The sequence below is a fragment of the Dysidea avara genome, chromosome 5 (assembly GCF_963678975.1).
Source record: "Dysidea avara chromosome 5, odDysAvar1.4, whole genome shotgun sequence".
Classification (NCBI taxonomy): Eukaryota; Metazoa; Porifera; class Demospongiae; order Dictyoceratida; family Dysideidae; genus Dysidea; species Dysidea avara.
This window is the reverse complement of record NC_089276.1, coordinates 32,687,871-32,701,932: the sequence shown is the minus strand read 5'-3', so window position 1 is coordinate 32,701,932 and position 14,062 is coordinate 32,687,871. Positions and strand designations below refer to the sequence as shown.

Sequence of the window (14,062 nt, the reverse complement as noted above, 5' to 3'; positions counted from 1 at the left end):
TTAATTTCTACATGTAGTTAAAATGGTCTCAAAACAGCCACTTCTCAGTCTCAATGTTTAAGCGCCTATAATTTTAATTGTATAGTTTTGGGGTGCTCATTAATTAGACTCACCAAGACTCGTGCAAACGTGAGTGAAGTAGTCCACAACGCTTAAATGGCTGACGAAAGCAAGAAGGCCAGTAGTGACGAAGATGGAAGCGAAGAAAGTGATAATGAAGAAGAAGAAGAGTTTCTGCCTGGTTTTGATACGTTTCAGGATTACTCCAAAGTTAGTCTGAGCATGGCGTTTATTATATGTGAATTAAGCTAATTTGTCACGTGGATGTTTAATGCACAAGTCAATGTTAGTCCCTACCCCTATTTGCAGAACACAAATTATTCATAATAAAGTGTTCATAATAAACTGAGTTTCTAGGGTCAGAGGTGCTTGTAGAGTTATACAAGACCTTAGCATGTCCAATACTGGAATAGCTATGGCAACCTTGTCGGAAGGGTGGGGGGGAGACTTTTGTTTTAGATCAAAGAAGAGTTGAAAGCGTCCAATCATAGATACAATAATGCTTACCGAGATTGGAAATGGAAGTATGCTACGTCATCATTTGTGTACAAAATCCCCAATGTTATGTCACAGCCTTTGATGTTATCCATTTCGCCTTGTTGCGTTGGTACAGATAACTCACTTTCTGTACAAGTTTCACTTCAACTACTTTGCTACGAGGTTGTATTACACACTAATGGAGTCGCTAGACTGCAATATACTGAGGTAAAAAGTTTCTGCTGGTTGTAAATTTTATTTTTGTAACTGTCAGTTGAAAGCGTGGGTCAGACTTGATGAAATATGGGCTTGTATCTTTCACCTGTGAGTATTCAAACTAATTTGTATGCTGAGCGCATGTCTCATGGCCATAACTAAGTAGTGCCTACTTTATCTATGGTCCAATGAAGGCTGTGCCTCTACTCTGGAAAGTCTCCACTCCAGTCCCATTTTGTTAAACCCCCTAACACATGTATTGTCTCGAAAAGTTTGAATTCCCCTTTGTATAGAAACCCAGCTAATAAAGCCACTGTACACACATCATCAATATTTTAATCGAATGCATGTGTTAATTGAATGTTGGTAATCTCCCTCTGATTGTCTTCCCATAAGTACTGGAAGTGTTCCTTTACAGCAACTGTTGTCACTGGTGGTGAAGGCAACTAGGGAATGTCACTCTTTGCCAGCAGCTGATGAAGACTATGAATATTACTCTAGCTATCCATCCTTCACTGAGTTTACTGCCAAGATGGGGCAGCGGATTACTAAAAGGTGATTGAGTGCTCTCTAGCACTTATAGTAGTACTGGGTATAAAGGAGACTTGCAAACTAGAGATATCTGTTATCTGGACATCCGGATAGTAATTTGAAGCCATCAGGATAGCAATACAGTTAAATTAATCATTTCACCCTATTCACTACTAAAAGCCCAGTTGTCATAATATCACCAGTGTAATGTTTGTTCTAATCGAATTATGAATAAAGCGGCCGTGTTCGTGATACAGTGATTGGTGACGTCACTATTCATAGGATATCTGGAAATATATTGTTCAAGATATCCAGACAGAAAATAGCTGTTTGAGCCCTATTGTAAACCTCTGAGTATGACAAATGAATTTTTATCCCTTTCTTTTGTTGGGGGGGTTACATCAGTTGGATACTGGATAGCCTGTATAGTATTGCTATTGATGTACAGTACTGTGTTGTTTCTTGTCATTTAATTTTCTAGTATTGCCAGAATTACTAAATACCATCACATTACTGGTCCCTGGCCATCTGGTGGGATCCAATTAGGATCATCAAGTAAATCACATGATCATGGAGATTTGTTTGAAGCTGTGGTGGAGGCCAATGACACTTTACTGGAGCAAGTAGTACGTAAAGGATAAGATTTTGATTGGCTGGTTTAAACCCCTCTCTTCTTTTGCAGGATAATCTATTAGATGAAGCCACAGGAGTAAAGAAGGCTGGCCAAGCACTGTCTGGAACATTGGACAGCAAAAAGGTTTGTTAAAATTATAAGTGTTCTATGTATAAGGTGCATGCACACACAGTACATATGTTGTAGTTGGAAGTGTATGACATGCAAAATATTGAAGAAGGTGTGTCTCCACTCAAGTACAAGTTACGTAGAGTTGGAGATGACGTGTAATATAGCAGGAATCAAATTAAATTTTATTATTAGAAATGTCCCATTGTTATCTGTGTATTGTGTGTTGTATACGTCAAATGATTCCTTTTTACCTTTAACGCTGCGACGTGTTGTTTAGTTAGTTAAGGTACAGGTTATGCTAACCTTGGTACAGTGATTGTTGAGTGGTGTTGGAAGCAATGCAGTGCAATTTCTCTTAAAAGGACCTCCATGTAAAGGACACTGTAGACTTTAACCCTCAGAAAATAAATGACAGTTTCTGATCTTCGTACTACAGTCTATATCTCTACCAATACATTTTTTACCTCTGAAAAAAGACAACCTGTTTATAATGGTAAAATTGTATCAAATTCAGTTGGTCCAAAAATGTCTGTTATGTACTGTACCTGTAGAAGTCCCTTCGTACTCATTAATATTACTTGTATCCCCAGGTGGAGCAGTCACTACAAAGGGGACATGTTAAAAAAGTCAGCTACATCCATTCCTCCAATATGATGAGACCTCAACTGAAGTGGGCTGACAAGATTGACAACTCCAACACTCCATTCCGACCAATCATCAAGCACAAACCAAATGCCCTGAAGCCACTACCATCAAGTAAACAATACATGTGTTTATATGTATAGCGTGGTGTGTGTCATTACATGATGTAAGTTGTACTTGTTGTGGCTTTTAGTATTGTTGTAAAAGAGAAAGATTGGTCACACATCACAAACGTGTGGCTTTTTGGCTTGTGTGACTGTACAGTGAAACATAGTCCTGGTGATTTAGGGCTTGCCGTGAGGCAGGTGTGAGGGTCTGATGATGCATGACCTTATTCTTTGTCTTTGTGTATATGATGTACAATATCATGTGTTGGCAACCTATTTCAGTTTTTGTATTGTATTATTTTCAATTGTGGGTTTCAGTATTACTACCCATGTGTCATATAGTTGACGTACAGGATGGTGCAACTATCAGTAGTTTCATTAGTGCCGTGAGAGATAAGGTGACCTCTAGTAAGAGTTTTGGACACCCATATCGATATGAACTAGAGAAATTTGAGCCAATCACAGAACAGCTGGATATAAAAGACCCACAGGTAATGTGTTGTCATTTGTTTTAACTTCTGCATGTCTTATTTTGTGGGGTTGGTATTTGAGGGTCTCTCACAGTGTTGATAATCAGGACCCTTATTATCCATAGTCCCATTTGTACTAGTCTACATTAATACGTATTATTTAGGCCCCTGAAATTACAACACTTTCATAATTGCATGGTCCTTGTTGTATTAGTTAAAACCTGAAATCAGTACAACATGATACTATGTGTTGAATCAGTATAGAAAATCTTACACTCTAAAATAACAAACTGTGTGTGAAAAGGACACACTGAAACGGAGACATGCACACTGACACCTTGTCCATGAAAAATATACATAGTCTTATGTTCACAGTACTGTTTGTTTCAATTGTGGTTGTGAGTTTACTGATGATGTAACAGCATCCAGGAGCCCTCAGTGATGTTCTCTTGACGATGGTGACTAGTGTAGAACAGCTACAAGAGCTCAGTAAACTGCTGACTGGTGTGAAGGAGTTTGCTGTTGATCTGGAGGTGAGTGTGTTGTTATCGGGAAAGAATGTTTTTATGCATATATATGTAGCTGAGTATATAGCTCCATACTGCCATCATGAATAAAGACATTTTTTGCTATAGAAATGCCCTCCACCTTCAGTAATCCACATACGTAGCATAATTACTCCAAGATACTGTACCAGTCTTCTAAAGATCAGCTACAGTATAAATTTCATATATTTTTTTCTTCTTTTTTTGCACACGTACAAAAGCTGCCATATAACTCAAAACATGTTGTCTGATTGTCTTGAAATCTGGCAGTAAAGAAAACAAGAAACATACGTACAAGCAAGTCCCAAAGTCTGTTTGTGATGGCCAGCTTTGGGGCTTTACAAAAGGGACTGATATTGATCTTTATCACATGTTGCAGAAATTCCTTGGCTTCCACCTTCACCCTGGCTTTCTTGAGTATAATTATGTGCATACATATTTTTGTGAAGTGACATTCATCTCATGAATTGCGTCTACAAAGAGTGTATGTACATATACATTGGAGTCGGTATACATATGTTTGGTTGAACAGAGCTCTGAATGAGCATTAAAACCTTTACATATAAACTGGTACAAAGCCATTCAGATAATGTACACTACTGCACAGCTCTAGTCAGTTCATTGATTTTCAGACTGATATGAGTTGTACGTATCAGCTCTTGCTTGTACGTAAATGGCTTCAAACTCTGTTAACTGTTTAGGCAGGTAACACTCTGTGTGTTTGTGTCTTTCTGTGTGTGTTAGGACAAGCAAGAGCTCAGAGGGACAGACAATAGCAGTTTTCATATCTTTTAGTGAACTGTTTTACAGTGTATGTATGCCTTTCCCTACAGCATCACTCCTACCGATCCTTCCTTGGGATAACGTGTCTGATGCAGCTATCTACTCGTAACCATGACTACATAATTGATATCCTGGAGTTGAGGGATCACATGCACATTCTCAATGAATCATTTACTAATCCTCGTATTGTAAAGGTGTGTGTGTAGTGTAGTATTGTGTAAACAGCTAAAGAGCTTAGACCACTATACCAGTTTAGTGTATACAGTAAGTGTTGTCACTCCCACTGCAGGTGCTTCATGGAGCAGACTGGGACATCATATGGTTACAGAGAGACCTCGGACTATATGTGGTGAATATGTTTGATACCCACCAGGCCAGTCGCATGTTACAGCTACCCAAGAACTCGCTGGCCTTCTTGTTAAAATACTGTTGTGATGTTGATGCTGATAAGAGATATCAACTAGCTGATTGGAGGATTAGGTGAGATATGGGGGCAGGGCTCACAGTTGTAGGAAATCTCATTGTAAATAAGACCACCTCATTGTGAAGTAATGCATGCACACGTGTATATTATAGCATGCTCTACCACTTATTTCACTCAGGCCCCTCCCAGAGGAGATGTTATGCTATGCCAGAGAGGACACACACTATCTACTCTACATATATGACCGGATGAGGAACGAGCTGATTAGGCGTAGCAATGATGATAATAACTTGTTAAGGACTGTCATCAGCCGTAGCACTGAAATCTGCCTCAAGGTACAGTTGTGTTCTATTGAATCAGTCTTTCCCCAGTCCATTCCTAAAATCCATTCCTCCTAAATAAAGTACCATGTTCCATATTAAAGCGATCAAATACATGCAGAAGCTCAAATATACGGCAGGTACTTCATCCCAAGCTCTGCAATACATGTCTAAATGCCAGGGTATAGGTGGCGGATATAAGTATAAACACTGGGTACTACAATTCTATACTGCTTCACCTAGTGTTTCATTGGTATAAGTGAAGATTCCAAACTGTCGAGTCGATTATAAATTTTCTTTATCCACTGCGCCTTGTGTGCTCTGAGGAATAAACAGTTGGTCACCGAATGATTTATAGGAATTAAACACCTGGGCTTCTTACAGATAAATACAGTTTGTAGAAAAACTGAGTGGCTATTATTGGCTATTAAATGGCAGTGTCATATTGTATGTACAAACTGTACCAGCCATGTACTCATTTTGTATGTAGTTTGTTTGAATTGTACTGTGTAAATGGAAAACCCATTAACCATACTTGTATACCATTTTCTATTCCACCTAAGACCATTCCTATACCATCCTCCATACTCCAATCAGTCATCACACTCAATACAGTCAAGCAGACATTAGTTAAGGTTTCCTAGCCTACTAATAGTGGATAATTGCTAGTTGTTGTCAGTGTTGGGGGTATAGCTCAGTGGTAGAGCATTTGACTGCAGATCAAGAGGTCCCTAGTTCAAATCTGGGTGCCCCCTGGGTGTTTTTTTTTTGTTGTTGTTGTTGTTTTTGTTTTGCTTGTTTTTTTTTTTTGTTTTTTTTTTATTTTTATTTTTTATTTTTTTAGATGTGACATGTTAGTACTAGCAAGAGTTAATAATAGTAGAGAGGAGAGTGTCTAACGCTCTATAGGGCTGTATAAAATGATTGCGTGCAAGCGAAGGGCTTCTCAAGCGACGTGTTAATGCGTTAAATTATTACTTCGGGCCCGCGCGATTTCCATGCTAAAAAGAACGTATCGATAATGGTTCACGTGAGTGGTGAAGGTTACGTATGTGTTGTAAATATGGCGTCGGGTCGAAGATCTCGGTCGAAGTTGCCGGGTAGTGGCGAACCCTTGGGCAGTACAAGTGGCAAACGGAGCGGTCAGTCCCTAGTTGTGGAGAAAGAATCGTCGTCGTCGCAATCTGAAGTGGGGAAAGCAAAGCGTCGCAAAGTAACCGCCAAAATTATTCCCAAAAAGAAGCGCCAAGATCTCGTAAAGTTCCTGAAATCTACTGACTTAAACGCTTTGCGAATTGAAATGCATACCGCAGTGGAAGAGTTGTTTGGGGACAGCAAATTCCGGGAATTTATTAATGAATTGTTCGAGGAAGACGAACCCATTATGGAGATTGCAAGGCAGCATCGTGACAGTTTTGCTGCTTTGTATGGAGAATGCAAGCAACAAAAGAATTCTTCTATGCAATTTCAGCTGCAGTATCAGTATCACTGTAGTGCTTATCTTCTGGAGGAAAAATACACTCTAGCTGCCATCAAGTTAGATGAGTCAACTTGTGCCACATTGGTTGCTGCAAGGAAAACATGGTTGGAGTTCTGCAAGAATTGTAATTTCCCTGTGCCTGGAAGTAACCCTGTAATAATGGCAATATCGTCTAGAGCTTACAGCTATCTCCTTGATCAAGTATCCATTTATCAAGCGAGTTTGACTGATCAAACACCTTCGGACACAGCTGAGAGCCTGCCAGTGGGTGAAGATGGTGATGACGTGTGTTACCGCTTCGGTGGTGCAGCGATATGTGCTATGCTAAAAACCAGATACAAAGAGATGAAGAATTGTTTGAGGACAGACAGAAATGGAATATCAATTCAAATTTGCATGCTACAAGCCATGAATCTGAAGGACAAATCTTGCATTCCTGATTACTTGAAATACCGTGACAGAGGATATATGTATTTTCCTCATGGTAGTTTAATACCATTTTTCTGTGCTCTTGACACTGTCGTGAAAAAATCAGTCCAATGAAGAAGGGTTTTGTAAACATGGAGATGGTTTGATACAGGTATAAATGAGAGTTTGGTACACACATTGTTAACTTGCATTGCTAGGTGCATGTTTATGTGGCATTTGACAACTCTTTATTCAGTATTTTAGATATCGTACAGTGCAAAATTTTGGCTAATTTGCCCCCTCCGAAAATCTTGAATCCCTCGTGAAGGAACTTAATTCAACAGTTTCCCAACCTTCGCCAAAATTTCCCCACCAAAATTTTGCACCATACGGTAGATGGGTTACTAATGTATGTCTTCTAGGTTGCACATACTGAACTAAAGGCAGCTACAAATTTAAAGCAACAGTTTACGGAGTCACTAAAAATTGCTACTTCCTAATGTCACACTTGATGCAGAAAGCGAGGATACTATCACTGTCATCTACGATAAACTCACCAGGAAGTTATGTAACACTAGGATACAAGAGTTTCTTTCTTCCACCAAACAAAATTTGGCTGCTAAAAAGGGACTGGCATCCACTGTTGACGTAAACTTATGAACAAAACTGTTGACAAATCACACACAGGTTTCAACTATAAGACAGCAATAATGTACATGTGTATTGTTGTGTGTGTTGTAGTTTAAAAATAATGTGTTCTGTAATGATCATTCCCAATGTACGTACATTCATAAAGCTACGTATGTTACAATATATAACAATCACCCCTCTGTACATGAATTCTAGCAAAAAAATTGCCGTTGTCATGGATTAATTTCCATACTTCTTCTTTTTGAGGGGTAGCTCCAAATGTGTTAATGTCTGGTCACGATATCCAACTCCACTGTGGTGACCTGTTGCACATTGTTGTACAAGATGTGCACATCTTGCTGTAACGTAATTGCAGGCATCTAATTTTCCTCTGGCATTGTATTTGTACTGGCTGAAAAGGCTTTCTACAGCAGAGCCTGATATCCTCAAAGGTGACACAAAATATCCCGGGTACTTGTCTAAAAAGTATTTGCAGAAGGCTTTGAATCCGTACATGTCTATCCATAACAGGTCCCATGCTATACACAAAAATACATCTGTCAGGCACACGTACAAATGTATGTATATAGTGCTCACTTTGCCAGGAGAGGAAAGCCTTTTGCTCAGCAGAAATATGTGGAAAATTGGGATCTGAAAGGGAAATGATAAATATAGTCAAGTTTTCTACTAATGTGAACAACCTTCAGTTAATAGTGTGGATAGCCAAGATGTAAAATACTCATATCCCTTGTCAATGCTTTGTAATACAGGAGAGTCCAAAGAGGTGATTTTATCATGAGAAAGAAAACCAGCCTCAAAGAGCTGGTTGCATGCCTGCAGGTATTCCAGTGTCTCCGATATACTATCTTTATCTGGTGGTGGTGGCTGCTGGTGAGTGTACTGGTACAATTCGCTCAGGACCTGCTCTTGCTGAAAATGGGAAGTATTTAAATAAATCAACTTGGACTTTCTCCTATACAGCACTGTACCTGCATAATCTTGGCTGGTGACACATTTAGCTTCGTCCAAGCATCCCTCACACAATAAACTTCTTTCAAGCGCGGTACCATCCTGGTTAGCTGCTGCTTGGCTCTGTTGACTTCACGCTTGTACATATCAATGATGGAGTCCCAGCCAAAAGTACAATATTGTGCCCCACGCTTAAATTGTTTTGTACCATCACTCTTTGATGAGAAGAGGGCATTAATCATATTTTTTAGCTACGCAAAAACAGTGTACAGTTTATAAGTGGTAATGAATGAGCCTGTACGTACCTGGTGAGTAGGGCATATCATCCAGTAAATCAGAGCAGGAGGGCAATATGGGTTGATCATCCAGGGTTCTACTTCGTATTTGTCCCCAGTTGCATCACTCAACACTGAGTATGCACCAGAACACCCATGGGTAGTCTTGATGGTGGTTAAATTTGCAGCACAGCCATCACAAACCAGTAAGCTTGTTTGAAGCCCATGCATCTGGAATAGCTTTACTGTTTCCAGCACACAAGCCAAAATATAGTTCCCATCTACCGTCTCCGAGCATGTAAAGTATGGCCCGACTATGTCATAGCTGCTGGTTAAATCCCTCCATAAAAACTGGAGGATGTAAGAAGTTTGTTTAGGAGTCTGTGGCTCTAGCAGCATCCTGTAAATGTCATTTAATGACGAAAGATCTTCTTGAGTCATAGCTAATCCTGACAGCTTCTGGTTGCGGGAGTTCCAAACCAATTGGCATGCGACCTTGACCTCATCGAATATCAGCACACCATCACCGTGTGGTGTGTGCTTACCTAGTATGAGTACAATTTATTAATTGTGCATTGATTGATGCTTGTGTTACCTTGTTTGCGACATTCCTCCTTAAATAAGACATATTGTGCAACCTGGTCAGCAATACACTGGCTGCTGGCACCTGGCTCGTGTAGAAAAGATCCAGTGTAAGACTGCAATGTAGACTTTGATGGCAGCTGTAGCACTCCAAAGCTTTTCAAAGCTTCGTATGCTGCAGGGCTTCTGGTGTACACAGCCAATGCTATACCAATTTTAACACTAAGGACTGGACAATAACAAAATACTTCTTATCAACTCTGATAGTAATCATATTCCATTGGTTGCTCCGCTTGCCAGTTTCTATAAATTAAAAATATATATATAAAATAGCAAATATCATAATATTATGTTGATAACACACTATTTCTGGCTTGGTCTTCGCTGAACTGCTCCGACTGCTCCCTTCTGTCAGTTGCCCATATCTCCCTTATCTGGGCTCCAACTCCATGTGCATCTCCTTCAGCCAAAACCTTCTCCAATTCATCTTTGCTCATTTCTTCTATTCTGTTCACAACAGTACTCATTTCTTCGTGCTGTTCTTCAGACAACGTAACTTCAGTGGCCTGGTACTTTGATAGCTTACGCTTGTCACTATTCCGCTCCATTAAAACATTCCGCTTTCGCTTCAACTGGCTTGCAGGTGACATGTATGTTAATTTTGCTTTGGATGATGCTGCTTGCCGCTTTATTTTTCTAGAGGGACTTTCAGATGCGGTACGTTTTCTCTGCCAATCCAAGTTCAACTTCAACTTTCTGCAGGCAGGGCACAATACTTCCTTAGAAAATTTCTCTGATAGAGGTGCATTTGCTGGCAACGTGAAGCAAAGCTTACAGTTCACAGTCAACCCGTTTAAAGGGAGCGGTGCACTGCCGAACAGACTTCAAATGGTAACGGATTACTCTGTGATAGTGCTCTTCGTATTGATTAAAGTCAATTCCTGGACAGAACTTGTACAGGGATTGATCAGAAAACATCTCACACAAGTTGTACACATCTGCATCACTGTGTACCGTACCAGACAGAAATGGTAAGCCGAGTATGTTTACTGTGTAATCATTTCCAGTAAACACAATATGTATTCTTGATGTATGACCGAATGGAGGATGACAGTGGAGCTCACGTTGGGTTATAGTTAGTGTCTGAGCTTTATCACTTCCAGTATGTCCGAGAACAAATGCCAATTCTGGAAAACGACCTTCGCTAGCTCTACAAATTGTTTCCAATTGAAGCGCTCCACTGGGAATGGTCTGGGACATCGATGCTTGGGATTCTTCTGCTTGCACATCAGATTCCTTCGAGTTAGTAGTAGCGGTATCGTGAACAGGCGTCGAGGAGAAGCTTAACCGTGAGTGCCGTTCGAACATGCGATGCGGAGTTTCCTGATTTGCCATGCTTGAAACCGAATACCACTACCAGCAGCTGTCAAAGTATCGATTCGAAGTCGTGCGGCATCGTCGGTGTGAGACATAGAAAGTGTCGATTAACTCCATTTGACACATCTAGGGTATACGACAAAAGACGGAAATATGCGGAGGTGAAGCCTTTCGCTTGCACGCAATCATTTTATACAGCCCTATAGAGCGTTAGACACTCTCCTCTCTACTATTATTAACTCTTGGTACTAGTGTATGACATTTTTGGTTGCGCTATCATGATAATACATACAAAATGATATGAATTGATATTTAGTAACTTTCATTTCACTGATATGTTTAGAGCTCCTGTCTGAACTACATACAGGGTGTAGTGTGTCAAAATGTGTGTAAGATTCCAGGACAACAAATAAATGCTTGACCAGATCTTTGACAGTTGCTGCTCCCCTAAGAATTTTTAGGGAAATGTTTCTGATATGAATTACAGTGTACTACAAAAGCTGGTAGTGAAGCCAACTCTTTGAGGATTATGTAATAGTTATACCACAGCTTCGAGGGATTTGCTGATACATATATATATACTTGAGGGCCGCAGGCCCAAGGGCTATCCTGAGCAGTTGTGGTATAAGTGATATATATATATATGTATCACTCGGGGTACATGCACTCACCTAATACGTAGGTGCAAGAACTAACAAGCACTCACTCCGTTTGATTTATATACTAGTCTGTTTCAGTATCTGGTGATCAATCTTAGCATGGGCCAGTAGCCTTCAGAACATTATTTATACTTCATTATGCTTCAGCACACAGTGTTCACAACTTACAATTAATTGTGGGATCTGCATTCGTAAGTTATGGTACTGCCCAAGCGCAACATCGCACTCGCTTGCACACGCAACTTTGCGTGAGATTTTAAGCATCGCTAATTAAGGGGCGTGGCAACTGTTTCGCTTGGGCAACTGTTTCGTTCACAAGAATTGCAAGCGAAACAGTTGCCACGCCCCTTCATTAGCAATTTTTTTAATCTCAAGCAAAGTTGCGTGTGCAAGTGAGTGCGATGTTGCGTTTGGGCTGTACCGTATGACTGTTACTAAGTGCCTGTAGTTTATTATCACTGTACAAATTGATCTTTCTGTTATTTTGCTGTAGCTTTGAAGTTCTCGGCTTCTAGGGATAAAACTTTTCCTATGGCTATCTAGGAATTGAAAGATGCACTCATCCGCAGATAAAGTTTCGGTTTGAGTAGAAGAAGTATTGTAATTGACCTGAAAGACATAATCAAGTACATGTACAGATATATTGTATAGAAAATTATTGATAGACATTATAGCTCAGTGGTAGAGCATTTGACTGCAGATCAAGAGGTCCCTAGTTCAAATCTGGTAGATTTTGTTTTGTTTTTGTTTATTTGTTTCGTTTTCTTCTTTTTTGTTATGAATATGCTTGTTTTAGCATCCTTAGTAACTGTGTTGAAGCATGTATTGAGCCCTTGAACGCATTTACATATGAGTGCACATATGTGCTTAAGATTCCTGTACATTTTTACTCTACTTTCTTGTTCAAAAATCTTCTTTTAAAGATGAACATTCCTTCTTAGGCATGTGAATAATATTCTTACAAAGTAAAACAACATACATGTACATGTAGTGTGTGTAGTATGCAGTAAAATTTTGTGGTGACGTCGTTAGGTTGACGGACTTCTAATTTTACGAATACTTGCAGACTTTATAAGTGCCAGCTAGGCACACTTAGCCAGTGCTTTTGAAACCTTGTTCGAGATTGTAATTCATTCACTACTGTATCTAGTTCCATCCATGATCACCACATATGCAATTGTAGCAGTTGTAGTGGTTTCCACTGGAACATTCACACATCGTAAAATTAAAAATCTGTTACTTGAATGTACCCACCATAGATTTTGTTAGGTTGTATGACTTGTGTCTATGTATAATGCCAGATACGGAAAATTTATATCCTTGCTGCGTACAAGAATGTATCCGCATATTTGCTGAGCACTTGTCTTCACCATCCAGGTAATAAAGTCTTCAAGTGTTCCTGGCCTACTGTGTACTAATAGTGGATAATAGTTGTTATCAGTGTTGGGGGTATAGCTCAGTGGTAGAGCATTTGACTGCAGATCAAGAGGTCCCTAGTTCAAATCTGGGTGCCCCCTGGATGTTTTTTTTTTTTTTTTTTTTTTAGATGTGACATGTTAGTACTAATGTATGACATTTTTGGTTGCGCTATCATGATAATATATACAAAATGATATTCAGTAATTTCATTTCACTGATATGTTTAGAACTCCTGTCTGAGCTACATACAGGGTGTGGTGTGTCAAAACGTATGTAAGATTCCAGAACAACAAATAAATGCTTGGCCAGATCTTTGACAGTTACTGCTCCCCTTAGGGAAATGTTTCTGATATGAATTACAGTGTATTACTAAAGCTGGTAGTGAAGCCAACTCTTTGAGGATTTTGTAATAGTTATACCATAGCTGCAGGGGATTTGCTGATATGTATATTTATGCAGTTCAAGAGGTCCCTAGTTCAAATCTGGGTGCCCCCTATATTTTGTTTTGTTTTTGTCTTTTTGTTAGTTGCCTGTACATATTTGTATGCTTGTTTTAGCGTCCTTAGTAGCTTTGTTGAAGCATGCATTGAGCCTTTGAACACATACTGTATGTATGTATGTACCGTATATGACCGTATAGAAGCCCGGGCGTTTATTTCCTATAAGTCATTGTTGACCCGGCGTTTAAATGAGACCGGCGTTAATTTGGACCCGGGCATTTATTTCTTACTAGCCACTTGTTGAGAATGACAGGTGCCAGTACAAGTACCTACGAAATACAAAATCCATAGCCCATCACATACATAAACCCATTTGGACTCCTCTGCTGGGTGAAACATTGGAATTCGGGCGGAAAGATGACAATGACCACGATAAATACGCTATGGCCATCACCAGAAGAGAAGGCATAGTCGAACAAGACAAGACATCATAAGACTGGTGA

At 39.7% G+C, this 14,062-nt stretch overlaps 3 protein-coding genes and 2 non-coding genes across 5 annotated transcripts in view; 4 read left to right on the top strand and 1 right to left on the bottom strand.

Annotated features, from left to right (window-relative positions):
• Positions 1–72: 72 nt before the first annotated feature.
• Positions 73–14,062, top strand: part of LOC136255940 (exosome complex component 10-like) — a 28,034-nt gene continuing 14,044 nt past the window's right edge. The window contains exons 1-10 of the mRNA XM_066048851.1: positions 73–270; positions 1,172–1,308; positions 1,766–1,910; positions 1,967–2,041; positions 2,620–2,785; positions 3,121–3,269; positions 3,671–3,781; positions 4,627–4,770; positions 4,866–5,056; positions 5,179–5,335. Coding sequence (XP_065904923.1) covers positions 157–270; positions 1,172–1,308; positions 1,766–1,910; positions 1,967–2,041; positions 2,620–2,785; positions 3,121–3,269; positions 3,671–3,781; positions 4,627–4,770; positions 4,866–5,056; positions 5,179–5,335 — 1,389 coding nt within the window. The 5' untranslated portion in view covers positions 73–156. The remainder of the gene's footprint in view (positions 271–1,171; positions 1,309–1,765; positions 1,911–1,966; positions 2,042–2,619; positions 2,786–3,120; positions 3,270–3,670; positions 3,782–4,626; positions 4,771–4,865; positions 5,057–5,178; positions 5,336–14,062) is intronic.
• On the top strand, positions 6,004–6,075 carry Trnac-gca (transfer RNA cysteine (anticodon GCA)). Its single transcript has one exon. It is a non-coding gene; the product is annotated as a tRNA-Cys (tRNA).
• On the top strand, positions 6,179–8,689 carry LOC136256751 (uncharacterized). The gene is made up of 2 exons (XM_066049768.1): positions 6,179–7,380; positions 7,631–8,689. Exon 1 carries the CDS (start codon positions 6,342–6,344, stop codon positions 7,341–7,343), a length of 1,002 nt encoding a protein of 333 aa, XP_065905840.1. The 5' UTR covers positions 6,179–6,341; the 3' UTR covers positions 7,344–7,380; positions 7,631–8,689.
• On the bottom strand, positions 7,885–9,899 carry LOC136256750 (uncharacterized). The gene is made up of 6 exons (XM_066049767.1): positions 9,678–9,899; positions 9,113–9,627; positions 8,828–9,058; positions 8,540–8,768; positions 8,436–8,489; positions 7,885–8,377 (listed from the first exon to the last, which is right to left on the bottom strand). Exons 2-6 carry the CDS (start codon positions 9,521–9,523, stop codon positions 8,079–8,081), a joined length of 1,224 nt encoding a protein of 407 aa, XP_065905839.1. The 5' UTR covers positions 9,524–9,627; positions 9,678–9,899; the 3' UTR covers positions 7,885–8,078.
• Trnac-gca (transfer RNA cysteine (anticodon GCA)) lies at positions 13,146–13,217 on the top strand. Its single transcript has one exon. It is a non-coding gene; the product is annotated as a tRNA-Cys (tRNA).